Raw genomic sequence first — 24040 nt, 5'->3', positions numbered from 1 at the left:
GCGACCACAGACAGTCCAGAGTGAGCGATATCTGGAAGGGCTTGGAGCTGCATGGCGTCATCGAAACAAGATGAGTCGTCTTTCTGTGTTTGGGTAATCATTTCATGTGTTTTGTGCATTGCTTTGGTGAACACATACAGTAGCAACCAGGAAGAGACCGCGTTGTGATTGGAGTAATATGAACGGAAGCAGCTTGGGTTGCAGACTTCACTTCTGACACTGCATGTCAATCTGTGGAAATCTGTGAAACACGCAAGTATCTACTACTTACATTATATGATATCTGCCTGGTCCTGAGTAACCTTTACGTAACGATCAACACTGCATGCGTATACTGCATGATCACCATGTATTAATTCATAGATATACATATATGGTAGTCCATATATAGCTAGTCTAGAGATTTTTACTAAATCTTTTGTACTAAATACGGCAACTTTTGGTCACTGTATCTTCTGCTCAGATCAAAGTTGGGGTCCCACTTTATATTTCCATCAGATTGTATTGATTTGCAAGAATTTCGTCTAGTTGATATGTATTCACAGTCGAGATGAAAGAAAAATTTTTGATGTCATTTAGTAAAGTAGACAGCACATTGAGAGTTCTGATAGCTACAACAGCATTTGGGATGGGTGCTGACATTCCCAACATTAGGTGGCTTGTTCATTGGAGTCCTCCAAGACTCATTGAAGATTTTGTCCAAGAGACCGGGCGAGCTGAAAGGGATGGCTTGACAGCAACTGCACTGCTTGTCTAGGGACATCTGCACAGGACAGTTTCATCCTCGATGAAGAAGTATGGACAAATTTTACAACTTGTCTTAGGAAGTGCTTATTTGCTGATTTTTTATTTACTGGTAGTGAAGACAGTGCAGGAAAAGGATGTGGTTGTTGTGATGTTTGTGTACTTAGTTGTGACTGTGGTAACTGCTGTACCTTTGACCTTCCAGTGAAATAAATAACTGCATGTTGTAATAACTGTCTAAATTCTAGATCATGTAGCGCTGCATGCATGATCATAAATCATGCAATGAAACATAACTGTCTGACATGTCGACGTGCTTTTGTGTTTGATGAAACCACCAGATGCTATCACCTTGTTGGGCAAGAGAAAACAATTGGATGGAAGTAGTCTCCCTGAAGCTCCACATACTCTGGAAGTTACACTGCAGGAACACGCGTAATATATAGCTCTTCCAAACAACACATCAAATCTGTACGTACCACCTTGGGACATCCAGCATTTCTGTCAACGTGGTCTCTTCCTGGTTGCTACTGTATGTGTTCACCAAAGCAATGCACAAAACACATGAAATGATTACCCAAACACAGAAAGACGACTCATCTTGTTTCGATGACGCCATGCAGCTCCAAGCCCTTCCAGATATCGCTCACTCTGGACTGTCTGCGGTCGCTTTAGACGTCAAAAAACAGCAAACAGCACCGAGTACGTTCGCATCCAACCAGTACGTTCGCATTCAGTCTCCGTTGTGACGCGAGCGCACAACACTAGATCGTACGACGTCGATCATGATTGCATGAAATCGAAGCCTGTCGACGTCAACGTTCCCACGGCCGCGTTTAATCGCTGCTGTAAACATGCAGATTTCACAAACAGCAACGACTCTAGCTGTAGTCTTCGAGTTGTTCTCTACGAAACAAGAGAAGCTAAAGAGATAGGATTGCACTGCGTGCATACCAGTCTGGTCTTTAGTGAAGCGTTTAAGAAACAAAATCCGGTCTTTAGATAGCCGATTTCTGGCTATGCGGCACACGGCGACATCAAAGGCCGTTCACCAGACCCCATTTCGCCGGGGAGGACGCGGCGGAAAGGGGTCTGGCTACGCGAGACTAGAAATGTGCAAAGTCACCTTGTATCAGTCAACTAAAAAAATGGAGAGACCGTGGGAAAATTCCCGTATCTCGGTAAGTACGCCCCCTACACCGTTGCTACACACATCATTCGAAAGCACGTGACTAGGTGGAGTCAGATCTCTGGACAAATTAACTCTATAGATCCTGTGTTCGTAGATACAGCATATTTCCTGAAAGAGACTCCTCCCATCATTACCGACAAAGAATACCGCCAGTAAATGACACTCACGACACTAATTGTACTAATCATTGTTATCATTCTCGTCGTCTCCTAGCAGGATCTCTTCACTGTCTGAAGAGTCCTCTGCACCTACTTCTATAGCTAGACTTTCTACTGCTTGTTCTACCACGCCGTCTGATGTTCTGTAGTGGTTTTCCACTTTCTGGATAACGTGGTCGACACACTTCTTCCATTTGGCCGCCGTCATGATTTCAACGTCTCCTCTGGCCAGTTGTTCGATGGCTCTCATTGTAAAATCCTTGTTGTGGTCTGCAGCGTCTCCTTTGACTTGCGCCCATACCAGTTCTATACGATTCAGTTCACGATGGCCCACCGGAAGTCTGAGGACCTCATGACCACCTTTTCCTGATGGCACTCGGATACCTCCTCTGCCATCATAGTCTAGCCAGCAACGTTCATGGGTATGATGGGCGTTCAACCAGGTTTCATAGACTATCGTTCTATTGTCGGAACGGAAAGTTTGTATTTTTCTCAGGTAATCGTGTCTCGCTGCAATTATTCTATGCTGCTCATACAATGAAACCCTTTTGTTTCGTCGCTTGTAGCGAAACCCCATCTGCCTGACAGTGGCATACACGTTGTCCTCCCAAATGGATACTCGACGTCTTCTTGCAAGGCCAACAGAAGTTTCTCCATGGTAGGCAGTTCACCGCTGGTTTAGAATCTGTGTATTCTACGACGACTAACGCCTTCTAAGAAGTTATCCGTTTCTTGCTGTGCTGCTCCTGACCCTGATTTTCTACCCGGCTTTGCTGGACTGCTGACAAACCCTTGTGATCTCATTTCACTTTCAACTCGCTTCACAGACGCAGGTGACACTTGCAGAGCTTCTGCAGTTCGCTTGATTACGTTGCCAAAGAGAATCGGCGCTCCTGTGGTCTTCTCACGTTCAAAGAACTCTTTCACGCTCGCTATCATACCTTTGTGTGAGCTTCTGAAAGCTGTTTGTGGTTGTCTCTTTCTCTTTTGTTGTTGAGCAGCAGGAAATTCACTACCAGATGAATGATCAGACAGCAGTTGTAGGTCAGCTGACCGTGATGATGTTGAACTTTCAGGAACGTCTGAAGCAGCCATATGGGCGACGAGGACGCGAATGACAGAAAATTGTTGAACTATAGCGTACAGGACAGACCCAGACGTACTAAAGTAGATAGTAGGCAGCGATGGCTGGGTAGCAACCATTGCTCTAATCGCTCGTTGAACGATTGTTAGTATTACAATACAGGATGATAGCAATATTTTTGCGTCCGCCCTAATTGTCTTATCTACTAACCACATTTCCCACGGGCTCTCCATTCTTTGAACTGACTTTTTTTACTGCCATGCAATTCCACGTACAGCTTCCCACGACGCCATGTTGTTCCGGTCATGTGCGTACATGTGACTACCGTTTGGAAGCCTAGCTGCCACTTCTACCTGCTGCTACATGCTGCTTACAGTTGCGTGTAGTTGAACACGTACGACTATGTTCAACGGCGCGGCATCCTGTCTGACTCTCTGTGTATGTACATAAGCGTGTATCTCTTTCGTGGAACTCTAGGTAATGGGAGTTGTTTATAGATGCAATCAGTGTTATTACGTACATCCGTCAGCTGCTACGTACTTCCGTGTATGCTGAGCGTAACGTGGAAGTTGTTTAGAGATGCAATCAAAGATTGAAATCCTGGCCGAGATGCAGCTTTTTGCGTAATTACCCGTCAGCCGCCAGATCAATTAAATGCGGTCACTACATGGGATATGAGCAGTGACATCAGTCACGTGTGTGACGTGCGAGCTGTGACCTCATTATATTAGCTAATTGTGAAGGTACTGTTCCTGTCGTTGCAATCAAGTAGTCACTACACTGAATGAGCAGTGAGATCAGCCTAGTACGTACATCCGTCAGCTGGCAGGTCAAATAATGCGGTACAATGCCGTCAGTGAGTACACGGATGATCAGTCACGTGAACATCAGTCACGTGAACATCAGTCACGTATGTGACGTGCGGGGGGGGCACGTGCAAAAGTGTGAACGTGGCACCGAGTGAGAACAGAACTGGAAGTTACAGTACAGGTACTGTTCTTGTGGCTGCACTCTGTGACGTCTAGGTACATTGCAGCATCCGTCAAATGACGTACTACTATAGTAGTTACTAAGCTAGAGACCGTAGCCGCATGTGTAGAAATAGTATTTAATTAATTAAGCAACTGTCTAGGGGCCGGCACTTGAGTACTTCTGCGTAGGACCTCTGTGACTTCAATTTTCCTTGTCTCTGTCGACTTCTCTAGTACACTGTACAGTAGAGGCTTTCGGTACGTTCAACAGCAACAGCACTTTGCAAATTATCTGGATCTAAATTTCGGTACGTTCAACAGCAAAGTCACGTTGTAAATCATCTTGTACATCTATTTACATCTATTCCGTGCGTACTAGGGGGGCGGGACAGATAGTGCAACCTCCACGTTCTCTGTCCTGGGGTTTTGAACATGAAAGTATTCTCACATGTTCAAAATGCTAAGCACTCCGTTTACTAGACTGTCATTTCCATCTAAAAATGTATGAAACACGTCCAAAAATATATGAAACAAGTCCAAAAACATTTTGAGAAAATGATGGGTATGTAGGGATGGGTATGTAGGGATGGGTATGTACTTATGCCATTTATGCCCATCTCCTAATCACACTCTTTTTACCTATATCGCTTGCAGCAGTTGTGAATGTGATGTAGGAGATGGGCATAAATGACATTAGTACATACCCATCCCTACATACCCATCATTTTCTCAAAATGTTTTTGGACTTGTATCTATGCTAATATGCTTGCCCCCTAAGATGGGGACTTCCGGGATATCACATACTTGTCACGTCAAGCGCACTATCTCTATACTTCTGGGAACCTAGCTCTATTATTATTTACCATTTATGGTAAGTCCTTCCACACACAATAGTCTTTATTTAATTATTAAGTCATGCAGAACTTCTGTAGCTAGAGTTCAGAAACTTCAGAGACCGCTCGTATCTTACTAGATGGGATCGAGAGAGTTCCAAAATTGTGTGCACGGGAAAATCCAAATTAGATCGAAGAGGGAAAGTAGCTACACTTTTAGCTAGACAATCTAGCTAGTTGACGAGCGTAGCGAGAGGCCTCTAACCCAGGTCGCACAACAGAAATGGGCGTGGTCCTATATGAGTCTCCATCGAGCTTTAGGTATGTGTGCGTGTGTGTGTGTGCGTGCGTGTGTGAGTGCGTGCGTGTGTGTGTGTGTAATCACAAATCTCAAATTTCTCCTCCCCACGACCACGTTTCATAATAGAACCTACCTTTAAAAATCGTTTCCGTGTCCGACTACAGATGAGTCTAAGAGCGATTCGTGCAAGTGACCAAATGACGAAGAAAACACTTCCTGAACTTTCGTCGCCCCATCCTTTTGTATTGTAGCTAGGGACTGTGTGTACGTGACAACCAAGAAACATCTTCAGGAGTTGAATGCCACCTACAGTCAACTTTTCACACGTCAGTATGATCAATCGTTTACTACACTGTGCTAGACTCGTACCCAGTCCACACGTGGAGCACGCGCGAGGAGGAGGACTGGGTACGAGTCTAACACTGAACACTGTGCTGCATCTAAAACACTGTTGATATGTTTGCTGATATCAATTTCTATGTCAATAAATACCATACCACTGTCGTTACAACGGAACTGAGTGCATACCTAGACTGTACATCTCAATTGTCTTGATCACGATCGCAAAACGACGACTACCTATACCAGGCCTCTAGACGTAATCTAGACTACAAGGAAGTTTGCATGTTGAAACAAATACGTATTGTCTAGCTAAGACTCGGCGTTTCAGTAGACGGTCTGAAAGCTCCATTGGAAGTGTTACTCACGAACGCGAGACGCCTACGGATACCGTAGAACTAGTTAGTTATTACACGTACAGTTGGTACAGTATACACGTCATGATTATACAAGCATGGTTTCTTGCAAAACATCTCTCTAAACCACAAACCAACTCACACCCACCTACGTGGCTGGGATGAGGTAAATACTAAAAGCGGTGTTCGGTGAACTCTTGAGGCACATACGGGACTCTACACGCAGCTTCTCGGCACTGCAGCACTATTCAAGTAGCTTTGTTTGGCTTCTTTTTGCACAGGTGACTGATGGATCGTCTCGTGGATTACACGTATGCGTTAGTTATCGACGTTCGTTTCTCTCGTTTAGCAAACAATCTAGCAAAATACTGTCTGCACGGTCCTAATCACAGCGATGCTCCTGCCACAGTTCACTCTAGCTCTGTTGTCTGTTTTCGGAGTTGCCAATGCTCTTCGCTGCTACCAGTATTCGACAACGAACGGGACGATTGAAACCGAATGCGTCGACCGCAACGCGTCTTGCTTTACAGGAATTCAAGAGGGCGGCTGTCGCGCCAACTGTACCGCAAACGCCTCTGTCATCGATTGCTGCGACTTGGATCTCTGCAACAATAATGAAACAGTTGCAACACTGTTGCCTACCCTACCTTCTGCTACGCCACCAACATCAACAAACATGACATCAACACCGGGTATTCGATGTTACAGTTGCTCACAGCCTAACAAGGAACTGTGTGATACACATCAGACTGAAAACACGTGTAACGCAGAAGAAGTGTGTCGCACTATAGTGCACAAGCTACCACCGAGGTTTGGGGGAGATGTCACTTCATTTCAAAGAAACTGCTTTCCCAGATCAACCTGCATGGAATCAGACAACTGCAATGGGCAAAATGGTGGAGACTGCATTAGATGTTGTGATTGTGACTTTTGTAACGATGGAGACATTGAGACTCCACAGATGTGTCCAGTGCCTCTGAAATGCTACAGTTGCTCACAGAATAACGAGGAGGGGTGTGATACACATCAAACTGAAATAACATGTGGGGAAGGAGAAGGGTGTCGCACTATAGTGTACAAAACACCGTTTGGAGGAGGAATTGTCACTTCATTTCAAAGAAACTGCTTTCCCAGATCAAACTGCATGGAATCAGACCAATGCAATGGGCAATTGGGTGGAAACTGCATTACATGTTGTAACACAACTTTATGCAATGGACCAGGTACACCAACCCCAGCAGTTACTCCAAGTATAAATATTACAAGTACAAGGATTACAAGTACAAGGATTACAAGTACAAGGATTACAAGTACAAGGATTGCAAGTACACAGAGTGCTGCAAGTATTCTTAATCCACTGTCAGGAACCCTGCTTGCTGTTGCCTTAGCAGTCATCTGGTGACCATCTTGCTGGACAAAAATTAGTAGTCATTCTTGTTTAGCTCAATTTATTAGTAACGGGTTTTGTTCCCAATAGATTGGTCATAGTATAATGAGTTTAGATTTACGTTGTTTGGAAGTAGTGAGTATTGGGCTGGATGCAATTATTAACATTTTTAGCAATTAGAATAGTGTAAGCAATATGTCTACTAAAATACTGTCTGGGATGCTGACTGTGTTGATTTATCACCCATTGTGGCTGCAAGGAGGTAGATTAATTAAACTGGTTTTCCAAATCTTGTATTACACAATGCAAGCATTCATGCCTGACAAAACTTGATTCACAGTTTAGTTATCCTCCAGCCTTTTTCATGAGGGCATGCAGGCAGTCGGTCATTAATATGTTGGCAGTTACAGTAACTTTGAGTAAACTATCTAAACATATTACCATGGACTGGCACTAGAGCTCTGAATGGTTCCCTAGCAAGGTTTGCACGTACACTAGTATTAGTATTGATAAAACCAGTTTTATTATATTGTTTAATGTTTCAACAGGTGCTTGTTAATTCTATAATGAGGATAAAATGTTTCATATCTCTTGGGCAGTGTCAGTTCAGTTGAGCTCCCACTGTGAGTACAGATAGGTCCATCTGATCCATAGACAGTGTAATAACGAATAATGAAACTTATTTTGTTTTACCATAATACGATGTGAGTGGTGACAATAAACTGTGAATCAAGTTTGCCTCCATGGCCTTAACTTTTCTTTGGTCCCCCACTCATTCCATATATGCAGCATGCACACTTGTGCTTTCGAATGAGTGCAAGTGAGATCGTTTACAGACAGCGAACCGTAGAGGACCAAGCAGCAACAGCTGACTGTTCATTATATTCTTCCTCTGGTATAAAATGACTTTGGAACAGGCAGAGTTAACTATTTGTACACAACTCGTTGCATCTTGCGTTCCTTCTTTGCCATCTTCTTTTTCGTTTTGTCATCAGGTTCCGCTGATTCTGAACCGGCAGTCAACCATGGCTGAATAAGACTACCCCATAATAAATACACTGCATATCCGGGTGCCTGTAACAGATACTAGAGATCGCTTATGATGACCAGCAAAACAGCACGGGTCAGCTTACAGCCAGCAACAGCAGCCAGCAATAGTCTGAGACTATAGTTGTGACTTGAACTGCCGCTGTCAATATTATCAAATCCTTGAAATGCCTAGCTTTCAAGTGTCATTTACAGAAGACAATCTGTGAATTGTGCGCGATGATGCTTACTCTGGCATGCCACCTTCCAAGTTTAAATCGATTCCCACATCAAGCAGCACGCCAGATTCAGTGTAGGTAGCCTTAGCTGAAGTCGACATGAGATAGAAACTGAAGCCATAGCTAGCCTGCAGTATACCTACACCAATCTGAATAACAACATGCAGTCACTTCATAAAAAAACACAAATCGCAAATTTATATACAACATGTAGAGTGTATCGACAGTCTCCACTAAACCATTTTGATACTGTTTAGTGCATGTCTGCACTTTGAAAAATGCACTGACTATTTATCCACAAGAATATATTAATTAATGCCAAATTATGTGCTATAATCTCTTCCAAAATTCTAATGCACAATGCATACATATCAGTCCATCCATCACTAAACAGTACCCCAGGATGGTAAGAACCCTCAAAGGTTATCACCAGCCCAAGCTGATGTGTCTTATAAAGAATACGTTTTCAATATCTCCGAGTCCAAAAAAGCAAGCTAATGGCTCCAAATTTCAAGTCAGTGATCACCTGTTCACAATCACACTTTCTAACCCCAAAGACATAATCTTTGACCAGCGTTGACCTTCAAGTCACAGTGGCATAGGAAGATGTCCACGAGGGGTGTGTATCGTGGATGTCATCATGAGTAAGCAAAAAAGACTACTCTGCTTGCCGGACCATATGCAGATTTGCAAAAGACACTAGCACAAAAATTTCTATTCCTACACTGAGAGAGAGGCTTCATCCCCACCCCACCCCACCCCGCTTCCTACTCCTGTGAGTCACTGTTTGAATGTATGGTGTACACTGCCCCAAAAGGTCAAACCATGTCAGCAATACGTAAGTTTGTCAGATCCAATTAATTCAGTTGTATTTAATTAATTAACAATTTAATTTATTAATAATCACAATCACGTTTCAGCAATTCAAGACCTCACCCAATGCCAGAATGCAAAAGAGTCATACATCCATACCATTCTTAACAGCAAGTAGATAATCTAGAAGGCAAACAATAAGACTCCATTGTAAACCATGATGAACCAGTGCATATGGACGTTTACATTGGCTGTTGCAATCAACGTGCCGTAGAAATGAAGAGTTGCTTTATTGCCCAACAAAATATCTTTCTTGCCCTTCGTAGCCTTTTTAGGCTAAAAAATATAAACATGAATATTTTAGCAGACAATTCTAGGCGAGACACATACCGGCATTCTGGTCAATTGTTAACGCATGCGCAATTAGAGCCTCGGACCCAGCATTGCGCTGCGTTGCATTGATATCAACTACTATTTAAGCAAACCCTCAGCGCATAATTTGTCCATGTGCTAGCAACTACAAATCAAACGTTAAAATGTATTCTAACATTATTGCAGAAGAACTGATAATTTCTTGCATTGTAAATTTTACGCATGCGCAGTAACTAATGCTCAATTACTGGTAGCGATAAACATGGTTTACTCTTCAGCAGGAGCGAAACTTTCACGGTTTATTGTATGTACGCTACATAAATGTAGAAATATTGTATATGCGTTATTTTTGTTAGTCATTTCTGTTACCAAATCCGGTGTGGCGCAGATTGTTGGCTAGCAATGTTAGTGACGGTGAGCAACGACTTAGAAATATACTTCAAGATACGTTTTTGGCAACAGAGTTGGAAGTGCAAGATGTATCAGGTCAATTACTGCGCATGCGTAATCGTGTAAGATTATTGTTTAAACGATGGTTACTGTAAACAGGAGGATGTGGGTCCATGTATCAAATCAGTATAACTTCAGAAAAATTCAGAGGTATAAATCATTATGACAACTGTATACCATACTATACCATACTACCTCGAATTATCCCCAGGGGGTTAATTATTGTTTGATGAAGGAGGGGATTATTAAGAAGGGGAAATATTAGAGAGAGATTATTGTTTTAATTGTCTCAATTATTGCACTGCTGCTTACCCTTATCAGGGGTGGCGTGCAACTGGAGCGTGATGCCACAGGTGGTACCATGCAAAGGCTGGTACCAGAGACTGGTCTTGGGCACTAAGCAACCAAAGATTTGGCACCAAAGCTTGAATGGCATCAAGCAGATGGTGACGTCGCATCTGTGACTGAAGAGTGGTGATTTTGTGAACACAAAGCATCACTAGTGTCAATCATGTGTTTGTGTGTCTGCCTACCTATCTGCCTGCATGCATGTACGTATACATATATATATATATATATATATATATATATATATATATATATATATATATATATATATATATATATATATATATATATATATATATGTATGTATGTATGTATAAATGTATGTATGTACGTACTATGTGTGTATGTACTATGTAGGTAGGTAGGTAGCCTCAAATAGTAGTGCAGGTGTGCCCATGTGGGTGTGTCATTTTCATTGGGCATCAGGATGTGTTGGTGCTACACCAAGACACCAGCCTTATCCAAACTTGGCGACCTCTGGTTATATAATATCAGTACCTATCGTATAGGTACAGCTAGTACAGTACTGGTAATCCACCATATTGTCATAATATCGTGTTTTGATATTGGTACTCGCTATTCCTTCCGGGAGGGATTATAAGAGAGAGTGATTATTGTTTCAACCACATCCCATAGAAACATTTATTGGAGAGGGATAATTTGAGGTAGTATGGTAAGTCCTTGTCAAGGGAAAGAAGACTGAATGATGTGGTACTAGAATTACTCAAGTTTATCATTTATTTCTGTATCTGTGATAGGTAAGAGACTCATCCAACAGCACCGAATGGTAACAGAGGCTCTGAAAGATGAAATCAAGAATATGCATGGCCTTACATTGACTACATCGGTTCCAGAATAGACTCATGGACTGTTCTTACACGACAGTTTGTCATCTAGTTTTCTTCTGAGTAATGCATTATTCTACTGTGACAGTAGCAGCAATTGTTGTCAGACAGTTTGATTAGTGAACACTAACAAGAGTTGAGAACGCTCTCACAGATATCTGGCATTGGTTGGCAATCTCCTTATGTCTAGACAACCTATGAAATCTGCACACAGAGACTAAAATTTATAGTTTTATTATTATAGTTTAATTAATCAGACCAGTACAGGTACAGTGTACTCCCATATAGCAACACCATCTAACAGCCAACAACTTACTACAGTACTGTACTTGTAGAAGTCCGTATCTAAAGTTGTGCACAAACTCATACGCTAATCTCACTTAGTTCACTACAGTTCAGTATTTCTGTCCAACCCCAGTACACCACAATGCATGATTCGAATAACCCGGATATGCCACACCCTCGTTGCCCCCACAACAACACTATGGCAGCTCCCTCTTCTACATCAACAGTGTTGCTACCTTCGAGAAAGAAAAGAAGCGATGTCAGCGATACAGATAGAAATAAGCTAGAAGGAACAAAGAGCGTCTTAGATAAGCTACTGGAAGGCAACAAACTGTCAATAGCATTTGACGACTACCAGCAGTGGGCAAGAAGGCCTAGAAGTCGAGTAGTCAATGCTAAACAGGCCAAAGCGTCTAAGACGGTGCCAGAGTATCTGCCTACTGTTGGAACATTTCAGTTTCCGAGGCCTGGTGGTGCGAGATCAGTAGGCAGCAGTTTGGGAAGGAGACAAGTCGCACAGAGACCAGCAACAGTCGCACCTGCTGAGACTCGGGTTCTAAAGGTGTGTGTGTGTGTGTGTGTGTGTGTGTGTGTGTGTGTGTGTGTGTGTGTGTGTGTGTGTGTGTGTGTGTGTGTGTGTGTGTGTGTGTGTGTGTGTGTGTGTGTGTGTGTGTGTCACTGTGTGTGTGTGTGTGTGTGTGTGTGTGTGTGTGTGTGTGTGTGTGTGTGTGTGTGTGTGTCACTGTGTGTGTGTGTGTGTGTGTGTGTGTGTGTGTGTGTGTGTGTGTGTGTGTCACTGTGTGTGTGTGTGTGTGTGTGTGTGTGTCACTGTGTGTGTGTGTGTGTGTGTGTGTGTGTGTGTGTGTGTGTGTGTGTGTGTGTCACTGTGTGTGTGTGTGTGTGTGTGTGTACGCAAATGTGAGATAACAGTGTTTTAGTGTGACTGTCAAACGTCCGCACACGTACACTGTACAGGACGTGGTTAGATAACGCGCGTTAACTACAGAGCCTCGTCTACACATGTATGCCCTGTCTCGACATAACACATGTGATCTACTGTATCTAACAAAATGAGCTTCACTACTCTATCCAAATATCAGACACTCATCCAGATATAAATTAACTATTTAATTACCTTACCAAAAAGGAATTAAGTCTGTTGCTAATGCATCGCTGGCTGAAGTGGCCTGCATAGCCCCTTAGCTCCTGCTGCTCTGACAGCCCTGATGTGTCTACCTTAATTATGTATTAAAATAATCTTTATTTTTGTTGCGTGTAGGCATTGATTACAGCAAGAAGAAGGACTATAGCCGCATACAATCAACATCAAAAGGATTTGTATGTCAGTTGTGTGCCCGCTTGGTAATTTAATGAGTATTTCACTTTTTTTCAGAATCAAGCGCAACGTTGCTCTCAAGCAACAAATCACAGATTCCGAAATGAAGATTGTACGTACTAAGTATTGAGGTTGTTTGACGTTAGCAAGATGCCTTGACTTGTTGTGATAGCATGATGATGTTGACGATCTGCTGCAACATTATTCAACTTTCAAAGTGAGTGTTATAGCTGTGCTGTAATTCGGGCAAATATTGTCATGCAAATGGCAATTGGATTGTCATACATTTTCACACTAGAATTAGATGTTTGGGCACCGAAGTATGAGCAGTCATGACACAACAGTGAAATCATCTTGTACTCAGCTATCATTGGAAAGCAGTGAAAATTTTAATTTATTGATTGAATTTAATATGTACTAAAAGGCATGAGTACCGTACTACCTTGATACTAGATGGAGGGCGTTATGAGAGAGATATTACGATCATATACAGTATATCGTGTTGCACTCACTATTCCCTCCAGAGGGCTAAAAACTTATTTTAGAAGAAAGAGGATGATTATTGTGTCAACCGCATCCCTTAGGGGGATTTATTGGAGAGGGGAAATTATTCGAGAGAGGGGCATGCTGTATACATAGACAATTAATTGCATATGTACAATGTGCACTACTAGACTTGAAACATGCAGCAATGATTACCACTTTGAGAAACAATGTATAATGTGATTTACTGCACGAGTAAATAAATTACTCGTCTGATCACTTAAGGCACTATTGAAAATTTGTGCCACTGTAGTCAGTGCTTCAATCTCACGCGATCCTTCTAGCTTTCACACTAGCTGTGCACAGAATGAGTGAACATTTGCATTCAACTACTGTAGTACTTGCAGCACCACAACTTGAAACTAAACAGAAAATCAAAGAATGTCCTCTTCAGTGATATTTCAATCTGAGAGTCATCGTCTGTTTTGATAATAGGGTGCTGTAGCTGTGATTGAGAAGACATTTCAGGAAAAATTGGCAATTGAAAAGAAAGCGTTGGAGGAAATCTCAAGTGCAAAGAGATATGAATTGCAACGTACAAGATGAGTTAATCCTTGTTACAAATGAATGCTTCACCTGTGTTTCTCACTGTCAATCAGATTTGGAGGAGGTAGCGAAAACACAAGAAAAGAAAGTGAAGAAAAGGCAAGAGGAATTATTGTTTTATAAATCTTACAAAGTGAGTTACAGTTGCATGCCATGCTATGACGATATTGCTGTAGAGGTATTTGCCTTTTACAGGATAAGGTATTTCCTGAGAAGGCAAGAAGAATAGCAGAGCTAAGACAGAATCTGGAAGCAGTGAATAGCGTGCTAGAGGTGAGGTTGTCCATTTGTGTCATTCAAAGAGATGCAAACCTGTTTGAGGGTGAAGTTGTCACGTCTGGCATGTGAAACTCTTACCCCAGAGATTGCCCCATGAAATGACACCAAGTCATTTCCTTTCAAAAATATACTTACATCTCAAAGACAGTTGACAAACAAATCAAACTGCTAGTGTATTTTTACATGTACTGTCCCTCCTCCATTTTAATTAACTGCCAACTGTGCATGGACCCAAGTGAATGCAACGTCTTCTCTAACCAGGCAGTATTCCATCTTTCAAATTAGAGGTAAAGTTGTTCTAGCTAGAAATACATTGTAAATGAAACTGGCCGGGTGTCACAGTTACATCGAATCTGAGACCACTGTGTAGTGGGGTCAGGCAGTTGTAATTCCAACGTAGGCTTCCACTGGCCTGTGTTTGCAGTGCTTGAAATCTACGTGTGCTCTATTCCGTTTGTTCGCGGCATGTGTAAAATTTTTTGCCTTGCACATTCTAGTATGTCACTTGGTAACCAACACTCAATACTGCCAATTGGAATGATCAACGTTATCACAAAAAATGAAGGCAGATGACGCATGTAGAATCAATCCATTTGAGTATCAAACCAAAGGGAAACTTTAGCCTTAAACTTTTACTGATGCAACTTGTTAATATTAACTTGAAAGTCCTGTTATGTAAGTCAGCACGTAACCAGCAACAAAGCCTGTTAAATTGATGGTACAGGTAATTGGTAGATTTGGTCAGTTGTTTATAGTCTGCTTAAGTCACAGTTTAACAAATTAACAGTTTTCATGCTTCCACAAAGCAAGTGGTACTGTGATGGCTAATTGACTGAATTCATGTTAGGCATCACTGGATGAATTGAAATCAACCGTTGATGGGGAAAGACAGAAAATGGAACAGAAGGAAGAGAGTCGAAAGACAAGAATCCAACAACTTGCTGCTGAGGTACATTCACTTGATCAACTACAGTAGTAGATAAACATAAGCAATGCATTTCGCACTTATAGGCTGCTATTGATTGTATGGGGCCAGTCACACAATCACAAGCAATACATAATATGATCATGAAGAAGGTGGTGACTGTCCTTCACTCTTCCTTCCACCAATGAAACTTCCTATTTGTTTATATAGGAAATAGCAGCACACAAAACAGCTCTGGAACAGTTACGATGTGACATAAAGCTGTTAGAAGCTGAAAACAAGTAATACGTGAAGTAATAAACAACTGGAAAACAATGAGACCTCTTTGTGCTTGCAGACTCCTTCGACAAGAAGTATCTTTAACTCGATTTCCTAATCAACGACCACAACAAAAGTAGGTCTCATACACGACTCTCTACTTGGCACTTGTAATTGAATTGCCTTTTTAGGTGCCTTCCAACTACAGAACTTAAGCTGGACATTCCACAACAGGAATGGTTGCCAGTCTAGTTGTCTACTAAACACTCATTAATGTAAAATTGTATAGTTTGTATATCGAGTTTAACATTTTCAGATACAACAATCATCTATTTCTGATATCATACACGACACTGACACATACAGATAACTGCCGAGTCATACAAGAAGGGCATGTCAATGATCTAGTAGTACATAGTGGCTATTTTTCTGTCCCTACTGCACTTGAGTGTTCAAGATTTGCTGCTCACTCCTGAGATAGGGTTGGCAAGTTGACGTCTCAGTTTCTCCTCTGATGCTTTCTGCCACTCCTCAGTCAGAGTATGGGGCGGTGTAGGGCCAACTAGATCAATAAAACCAATCATAATCAAGCTATCGTCTCATTTGAGTGAACGTGATACACAATACTCAGTCAAAAATATATTCTCCCATGCAAGTCCTACAAAACGATTCCAACAATTTGACATGTCAAGTTGTCAAATTAACTTAATTAAAAATCATACTGCTTGCAACCAGCTATGGCTGGTCCCAACATTGTTTTCTATAATGATTAGTGGACAAGACACTGTAGTTACTGTACACGTGTAGAGCAAGACACATACACAAATTTACAATATAGTACACTTAAACTTAAACATCATATAATCCACCTGTAGCCTTGTAATGCTGTGTAAAAGACAAACAGACCCAATACAAAACACGCACGCGCACACACACGCACACACCAGAAATTTGTTGATTCCATTACCTGTCGATTTCAGAAAGGCAAACAAGCCCACGCCAGTAGCTACACCTATCAGTGTGCCAGCCAAAACTTTCTTCCACTCTCCTGTTGGAGCCTTTATTTCAGCGAAACTCTGAGGAAAACTGGCGCGGTATACTGAACACAAACAAGCCTAGATTCAACATCGTCACACGTGGTGTACGCATACGTGTAATTTTCTCCTCGTTGGTCAGATTCTTCCAAGGCCCTTTGGCCTTCTCACGAAGAGCTTTGAGTTCCGTCGTTTCAATTTGAGCTGTAGTCTGGGATTTCAGAGGCGCCGCCACATCAACTGAAGCACGGAGATTCCTTAGACGAGCCGACGTCGAAAACAAGCGCCTAGTAGCCATGCTGTGCAGACAAACTCGAAATATTGAAAGAAACCGAGCGCAAGACGAAGTTATCCGGGTGCTTTATTCTGCGCATGCCCAGTCTACAGTATGGACGGACAAGCATTTAAGCTTATATCTGAACGATTTGCTCCTCAGGAGGTATCTTTGATGGAATGGTCGCCCCGCATGGACTTAATAGCCCTTGGTTTGGTCACCGGTGAGGTGTGTGTTTATCGCCTGTCGTGGATTCGGGTGTGGAGCATGGACGCATGCGCAAGTCGCGGCAACACAGCAACAGCAGTTACCTGGCGTCCCGATGGCAAGGCTCTAGCAGTAGGCTGGACAGACAGAGTGATAACATTTCACGAAATAGAAGACGCCAAGAAATTTCATGAGTTCAAACTCTCTTCGTCAGTCACGTGCATGACATGGATGGACACACCCCTCACAGATTTTAACACAAGCTTGCCGTTCAGCTACTGTGACAAGAGTGAAGAGATGATCAAAGACTTGCCTGCGTTGCCTGGCGAAGTAACTCGAGACGACGGCACGGACGCTCGTTGGCAATCTGCAACAGCGAAACTTGTTCGGAACAGTGATGATTGTTTGGATGTACTTTTAGTTGGGAATGAAAGTGGAACGGTCCACGTCTTTCTTAGAGGAATGTTGCTAATTGGATCTTTTCCAGTTGTTGAGGAATTGCTTCTCGGGTCAGTGCGGACGTCTCCAGTTGTGTCTATTTGCTTGTCGAAAGCTCTTGGAGTACTCAGTGCTGTGCTTGTCGAACAGAACGAAAAAGAGTCTAGTTGCTGTATACGCTTCACGCAGCTGAAGGGAAGCCTGATGTTGTCCCGACGTCGAGAACTGTGTCATTTATCTAGATGCTTTGTTCACGTCACTGCCGTGCTTGAATATATGAGCAATGTGGTGGAAGCTATGTCAGATGCGTGGGACAGCATTGTGCTAGAAATAGATTCGAAACTGAGCGGGTTTGCTAGTAAACTGCCGTCTGGGCAGTCTGTGCAAGACGAATTTCTTGCCCTTCTTACTTGCGGTTCGGTGAGTCTTGAGTTGCAGTCGTTCCTTTTGGTCGATCTTACGGAAAAGGGATTGAAGAAACTGGGCAAATCCATTCAGTCGTCGTACTCTACAATATTGAATTATGCAACGACTAATCTCACGTCTGCGTGTCATCTCTTGATTATCAGGCTTAGTCATCTGCTGGGAATGGCAGGATGGCAAGATCGTTTTGGCGTTTTAGGTCTATCGAAGCAATTAGTAGAAAGCTGTTTACACCAAGCTGGTTCGTTTGCTCTCAAGGTTGAAGAACTTAGTCTCGTTATTAGAACATCCATGAAAAATCTAGACGGCTTTCTTCGAGTTCTCTATCGTGCCATTTTGATTCTTCAAGATCCGAATCAAGAAATGCCGAACGTAGTTCAATTGTCTCACGATCGTGTGCTGCAGGTTGCAGACTTTTTACTGCAACTTAAACCGAAGACGATGGCTGATGGGACAGCTACACATTTCAATCTAGAACGAGTGAGTCAATATTTGGAAAATAAAGACTTAAGTATGCTGCCAGAGACAAAGCCAAGTTGTTGGACTGAGTTTATGAAGGGTAAAGAGGCGAGTGGAGTGGGAGACTTTGTGTTTCAGTCATACGATAGAAAGTCTCTAATCCAGATGCTGCATGCACTTTATGCTAGCGCAGATGTCATGTTCAAACACTGTTCGGTAGTTGTTAGTCAGTCGATGGAGCTGATCCGATCACAGTCTTTAATGTGCGTGCCGAAGAAAGATATAAGCAACATTAACAGACTGGCGTCTTCATTTTCGTCAAGTGAAGGTGACATGATAATGATTGTTGAACCTATGGATCAAGAAAAGGCTTTGATTCTAAGATTGTCTGAACAATCCGTAAGTCCACAATATTGTTTATTGAAAGTCGAAAGTGTAGACAAAAGTGAATACGCAGACGCATCGTGTCAAAAGATTGTCAGTGCAATGTTCTACAACAGCAACACATTGGCGATGCTCTTGGAATCATCAGATGCTGATGGACCTCAATTATACTCCATGGTCTTCGTACCAACTAATTCGCTTGTAGGGCAGTCATTAATCGAGTCTGCTCCAGATATGTCCACGGCTATAGATGTCAGTGAATTGATCCACCAATCCAGAACACTGCCTAGAACTGGATTCCAGGCTCTCTGTGTAACAGGTCTACGTCGAGTGGCCGTTGTACTCTCAGCAAGTGGAAGACGCGTAATGCTCTTTGACATGGAAGTTGATGATTCTGACTCAGACGAAGGAGATGACGGAAACTAACGTAGCAAATAAATATAGAGTAATAGACGTAGATTTCAACTGGTCAGGTGACTACTGTACCAAATGGCTCTCTTGCGGACATTTCGTTGTATGCGAAAATTCGGTACTGTATCCGGCGCGAATGAGGTCGTAATCGTCAGCTCTGCTCGCACTCCGATCGGTTCCTTCCGTGGCTTGCTCTCCAGGCTGACAGCGCCCCAGATGGGATCTGTAGCTATCAAGGCAGCACTGGACAGGGCGGCCATAGAGCCAGAGCAAGTGCAAGAGGTGTACATGGGTAATGTCTTGAGTGGTGGTATTGGACAAGCTCCAGCAAGACAGGCGGCTCTAGGAGCCGGGATGCCATACTCAACACCTTGCACGACAATTAACAAAGTCTGTGCGTCAGGTATGAAGGTAGGTGAGTTACTCTGATAGTTCTAGCACAGAAACACAGACTTCGTGAAAAGGAATACGAATCTTTGCTGAAATGATAGTGAAGCTTAACGCGCGTTAAGTAGGTTAACGACCCCTGATGAACAACACAATTGAATATATTTGTACATGACTAGTTGCTTAGACACAAACGGATTTATTGTGTGGGCATGAATAAAAGAAAATAAGCAAAACGTTGATTTCGAATCTATGAAACAAAATTATTTTCTGTATAAATAAAAATACTACTTAGTTAATTTATCGAAGTTAAAGCTTGTTTCAAGTAGCCACTGGCTATTAAAGTACATGTTTGGCTATTGAAGTACAATGTTTGAAATTGGTCTGGCTAGTGACAGTCTAACTTTGCTTACAATCAAAGTGTCTGGTCGTGTACTGTAACGTTACTCCTTGCCTGGTGAAATCGTAGCCAATCAACATCTGTGATTGCATCCAGTTTGACCTTTAAACTTTTTATTCAAAATCATGTGCTCAAGACAGACACACATCACATACATAAATCTGTGCTGTGCTGTGACGCTGCTGAAATTGCCATTTTATTGGCTACTGGTTTGATTCAAATAGACTTGTCACCAAGAAAGCACTAGAAATTCTAGTTCCGACAATAACTTCCATATTAGCTAATAATCAATCACAGACAAGCCTCCATTACTGAAGCTATGAATCATGAATCGTTGATACTTTGATATTGGTGTGCATTAAAGGCTAATTTAATTTACCTGTTATGCCTTAATTATTACAAGGAAATAATTGTGTGTACTGCATGTAGGCTATCATGCTGGCCTCTCAGAGCATATCATGTGGTTCGCAAGAAATCATGGTCGCTGGAGGTATGGAGAGTATGTCGAATGTTCCGTACTATATTCCTAAAGGGCGTGAAGGCTTTATCTATGGTCACCATACTATTATTGATGGTGTGCTGCATGATGGTCTAAGAGATGCGTACAATAACATCCACATGGGAAACTGTGGAGAGAAAACGGCCGTCGATTATGACATTGGAAGGGAAGAGCAAGATGCATATGCAGTCGAGTCGTACGAACGCAGCAAAGAGGCTCATTTGTCAGGAATTATGGCCAAAGAGATAATTCCCATCACAGTGCCTCAGAAGGGCGGAAAGACTTCGGTCTATCACGAGGACGAAGAGTTCAGAAAAGTGAATTACGAAAAGTTGCCTGTATTAAAACCGGCATTTCAGAAAGACGGAGGCACAATCACTGCAGCAAATGCAAGCAAATTGAATGATGGAGCATGCGCAGCCATACTGATGTCAACAACAGCTGCACAACGCCTTAACACTAAACCACTAGCAGTAATCCGTGCTATTGCAGATGCAGCTATAAATCCAATAGACTTTCCTACCGCTCCAGCTGCTGCAATACCAAAAGTTCTAAACCTGGCGGGCTTGCACAAGGATGACATTGCACTATGGGAAATCAACGAAGCATTCAGTGTGGTGGTGTTAGCCAATCAGAAAATCCTTGACTTAGATGCTGCAAAGGTCAATGTACACGGTGGAGCAGTTGCCCTCGGACATCCCATTGGGTATCTCTTGATCATGACATGGCACCACATTCTGTAGCTATTTAAGTTGTCTGTTTGTGTAGAATGTCTGGAGCGAGAATAACATGCCATTTGGCTCACAATCTGAAACCGGGTGAGAAGGGCTGTGCAGCTATATGCAACGGTGGTGGCGGAGCTTCGGCTATCATCATCGAAAAACTATAAACGAAACAGAAATAATGAGTTTTGGATGATTACACTTGTTACATTGACTCTGTGTTATACTTGACAGACAAACAACCTTATTGAAAATCATAGTGTCGTGTCTATGTCCAAAAGAGTTGCTATGGTGGTGGTGGTGGTGGTGGGTATGTTTCCAGCCACTTGGCATTGAATTGGTAATGCTGTCTGCTGGTGATGACGTGAATGAGACCATCGACTGGTGACTGTCTTGCAGACACATAGCCAAGAGGCTCGGCACGCTTATAGCTCATCGTAAAGGGTTGTCCATCAAGGGTCTCTACTGTGCGGCCCTTCCCATCGTCGGATATGAGACGTCGATTAGACCATGTCTCGCATTCATCATGACTTATGGCAGCAAACAGGCCAACAACTGAACGAGTCTTGTTGGAGCTGTCGACTATAGGCAAAGGATGGTTAGCGAATCCAATAAACAAGATCTGTCCTTCACGAAGTCGTAACAAGATCTCACGCTGACCACCATGAATACCAGGGAATGGCGACGCACTGTATGTCCAACTTTTTCCTAAATCGTTGGAAAGGCTGTGAGCCATATGACCATTAATATCATTTCCCCTTCCCAATGCGTATAAACTGCCATTTTTGAGTTGAACAACTGCACCGTGAATTCCACGAATAAATCCACCGGGATCGTACCATGTGCTGCCATTATCTTGAGAAAAGTGAAGGACTGTAGCACCTTCACCAGCAGTGGTTGCATCAGTAGGAAGAACGAGCCAGCCGTCATGAGTCTGTATTGTTGTCTCAACAGGCATGTGTTTCAGTCCGTGCTCGGGAAATATTATCCTGCCTTTACTCCATGACTTCCCATTGTCCTGTGATGTCCTCATCACAGTAGCCAAGTTTCCCCATGTTGCAGCTGCTGATAGACCATTGAAATGATACATGGTACCTTGACTGTCAATATACATAGCTGGAGCATGGTCATTCCTGTCAGGTGCATTCCAGAATATCTTCGGTTCGTCCCATTGCTCTGTGCCTCTTTCAAGTCTACTGTACACGATACCCAGCTCACGAGCAGACTCTTCCCAACAACTGTACCAAATGGCAAGCGCGTCTCCATTTGGACATGGGCAAACAGCTGGATCATGGTTATGGTGACCAAATGGGAGATGCAGTTGATCCTTAGGAATGTTAACATACTGCAAAGGACCATGAAAATAGGGTTTACTGGGATCATACGTATCATTGAAATTTTTCTGAATAATTGATGTTGATTTTATGGGTTCCAAGTTCTGAGATTGAAGTGCTTGCTGAGTCACTTTATGGTAAGGATCGCCCTCCAGTACTATTGGGTTTGGGTCTTCCATGACTATCCTGAAACCAATAAACCAACTCTTATCATCTGGTAACGTTCCCAGTCGATTGGCACTTCGCAAGTAATACAAATCTGTTGAGTGACTGCCACCTCTCGTCACCTTGAAATCACCACTCGCTGGACCAGTAGGATCAGTAACGTTGTCTGCTCTGTACCAATCGTACCAATCCAGTGTCCACTCCTCCACGTTGCCAACCATATCCTTTAAACCGAATGCATTAGCTGGAGTCCCACCAGTCGTGAGCTTGGGGGTGGGACAAAGTTCCAGCTTGCCAGGGTACCATGATCTCTCCTGGCACTTCTGATACTCTTTGGGAACGGTATCTCCTGTTGAGAAATATGTAACTGAGCCTGAACGTGCTGCATACTCCCACTCTGCTTCTGTAGGTAGACGGTATGTCCTGTTGTCTACTCCACTGAGCCACTGACAAAATGAGTGCGCGTCATACCAGCTCACAAATACGACTGCTTCGTCGTCGTCTATAGAAAATCCGAGTTTTCCTCTCACCGCCTTATGGTCGGAGTCGAACTGCTCATAATGCTGGTTTGTCACCTCCAACTCGGACACGTAAAACGATTTCGATATGGTAACGTAGTGGTATGGTTTTTCATCATAATCTCCGTCCTCACGGTACGGCAAACTCGTCGTCAGTTCCTTAGGAAGTGGGGTCTTACTGTAACCCATCTGAAATTTGCCGGGCGGTATGCGTACCATCTTCATACCAATGGAATTTGTCCATTGCAAAGATTGATACTCGGCGGCGTCTAGGCTGATGCTAGTAGCCAGTACTAAAAGTAGCAATGTGCAGATGATCGCGGCCCACTCCATTCTTGCACACGAGTGAATTTAATGAAGCACGTACACGTGCACGTTGTAATACAATTGGTGGCAGAACACACCTCGAAAAACTCGGTAAGGTGTTGCTGGAAGTGGATGGAAACTGCAGAGTTGTGGGAGCATAGTAACATAACTAGGATGAAGGATATTCGATGGCATGACATTCAAAATTTAGAGCAACAGATCTCCCTACTTGGCCACCTGGCTACTATTGAACGTCACAATTTTACAAAATCCATATGCAGCGCTTTGACACTCCCAGATAAGTCTACAAGTTTCTATTCCAAAGTGACATTTTCACTTTGTTGAGATTTCCAATTTCTCACAGGTTTAAATTCAGCTACAGCAGTTACGCTTTGACACTCACATGTCTACAAACAATGCAGTCCTAGTGATACTCTTTACCTCATTGA

The 24040-nt window shown here is 42.8% G+C and overlaps 8 protein-coding genes and 1 long non-coding RNA gene across 9 annotated transcripts; 5 read left to right on the top strand and 4 right to left on the bottom strand.

Annotated features, from left to right (window-relative positions):
* Nucleotides 1-949: 949 nt before the first annotated feature.
* LOC134179049 (uncharacterized) lies at nucleotides 950-1782 on the bottom strand. The gene is made up of 2 exons (XR_009969766.1): nucleotides 1224-1782; nucleotides 950-1165 (listed from the first exon to the last, which is right to left on the bottom strand). It is a non-coding gene; the product is annotated as an uncharacterized LOC134179049 (long non-coding RNA).
* A 4273-nt stretch (nucleotides 1783-6055) lies between these two features.
* LOC134178709 (uncharacterized skeletal organic matrix protein 2-like) lies at nucleotides 6056-7585 on the top strand. The gene is made up of 2 exons (XM_062645595.1): nucleotides 6056-6259; nucleotides 6328-7585. The coding sequence occupies exon 2, from the start codon at nucleotides 6373-6375 to the stop codon at nucleotides 7378-7380; it is 1008 nt and encodes a 335-aa protein (XP_062501579.1). The 5' UTR covers nucleotides 6056-6259; nucleotides 6328-6372; the 3' UTR covers nucleotides 7381-7585.
* Nucleotides 7586-7680: 95 nt separating this feature from the next.
* On the bottom strand, nucleotides 7681-9874 carry LOC134178710 (transmembrane protein 208-like). The gene is made up of 6 exons (XM_062645596.1): nucleotides 9834-9874; nucleotides 9690-9779; nucleotides 9567-9626; nucleotides 8643-8779; nucleotides 8499-8583; nucleotides 7681-8439 (listed from the first exon to the last, which is right to left on the bottom strand). Exons 1-6 carry the CDS (start codon nucleotides 9837-9839, stop codon nucleotides 8293-8295), a joined length of 525 nt encoding a protein of 174 aa, XP_062501580.1. The 5' UTR covers nucleotides 9840-9874; the 3' UTR covers nucleotides 7681-8292.
* A 180-nt stretch (nucleotides 9875-10054) lies between these two features.
* On the top strand, nucleotides 10055-11621 carry LOC134178901 (bolA-like protein 3). The gene is made up of 4 exons (XM_062645818.1): nucleotides 10055-10119; nucleotides 10172-10301; nucleotides 10365-10415; nucleotides 11372-11621. Exons 1-4 carry the CDS (start codon nucleotides 10078-10080, stop codon nucleotides 11470-11472), a joined length of 324 nt encoding a protein of 107 aa, XP_062501802.1. The 5' UTR covers nucleotides 10055-10077; the 3' UTR covers nucleotides 11473-11621.
* Nucleotides 11622-11923: 302 nt separating this feature from the next.
* Nucleotides 11924-15974, top strand: LOC134177883 (basal body-orientation factor 1-like). Its single transcript, XM_062644657.1, has 12 exons — nucleotides 11924-12305; nucleotides 13023-13081; nucleotides 13137-13191; nucleotides 13252-13296; nucleotides 14058-14157; nucleotides 14222-14301; nucleotides 14364-14441; nucleotides 15295-15396; nucleotides 15459-15524; nucleotides 15583-15653; nucleotides 15710-15766; nucleotides 15822-15974. The coding sequence occupies exons 1-12, from the start codon at nucleotides 11943-11945 to the stop codon at nucleotides 15880-15882; spliced, it is 1137 nt and encodes a 378-aa protein (XP_062500641.1). The 5' UTR covers nucleotides 11924-11942; the 3' UTR covers nucleotides 15883-15974.
* LOC134177884 (cytochrome c oxidase subunit 4 isoform 2, mitochondrial-like) lies at nucleotides 15940-17045 on the bottom strand. The gene is made up of 3 exons (XM_062644658.1): nucleotides 16782-17045; nucleotides 16598-16729; nucleotides 15940-16192 (listed from the first exon to the last, which is right to left on the bottom strand). The coding sequence occupies exons 1-3, from the start codon at nucleotides 16960-16962 to the stop codon at nucleotides 16083-16085; spliced, it is 423 nt and encodes a 140-aa protein (XP_062500642.1). The 5' UTR covers nucleotides 16963-17045; the 3' UTR covers nucleotides 15940-16082.
* Nucleotides 16936-19319, top strand: LOC134177881 (anaphase-promoting complex subunit 4-like). The gene has a single exon (XM_062644654.1). The coding sequence runs from the start codon at nucleotides 17053-17055 to the stop codon at nucleotides 19273-19275; it is 2223 nt and encodes a 740-aa protein (XP_062500638.1). The 5' UTR covers nucleotides 16936-17052; the 3' UTR covers nucleotides 19276-19319.
* LOC134177882 (acetyl-CoA acetyltransferase, mitochondrial-like) lies at nucleotides 19303-21562 on the top strand. Its single transcript, XM_062644656.1, has 3 exons — nucleotides 19303-19671; nucleotides 20477-21252; nucleotides 21315-21562. Exons 1-3 carry the CDS (start codon nucleotides 19339-19341, stop codon nucleotides 21433-21435), a joined length of 1230 nt encoding a protein of 409 aa, XP_062500640.1. The 5' UTR covers nucleotides 19303-19338; the 3' UTR covers nucleotides 21436-21562.
* LOC134178010 (uncharacterized) lies at nucleotides 21553-23618 on the bottom strand. The gene has a single exon (XM_062644791.1). The coding sequence runs from the start codon at nucleotides 23616-23618 to the stop codon at nucleotides 21555-21557; it is 2064 nt and encodes a 687-aa protein (XP_062500775.1). The 3' UTR covers nucleotides 21553-21554.
* Between the last annotated feature and the right edge of the window lie 422 nt (nucleotides 23619-24040).

This window comes from Corticium candelabrum, chromosome 4 (genome assembly GCF_963422355.1).
Source record: "Corticium candelabrum chromosome 4, ooCorCand1.1, whole genome shotgun sequence".
Classification (NCBI taxonomy): Eukaryota; Metazoa; Porifera; class Homoscleromorpha; order Homosclerophorida; family Plakinidae; genus Corticium; species Corticium candelabrum.
The sequence above is the reverse complement of the archived record's forward strand: the minus strand, read 5'-3'. Positions and strand labels throughout refer to the sequence as shown.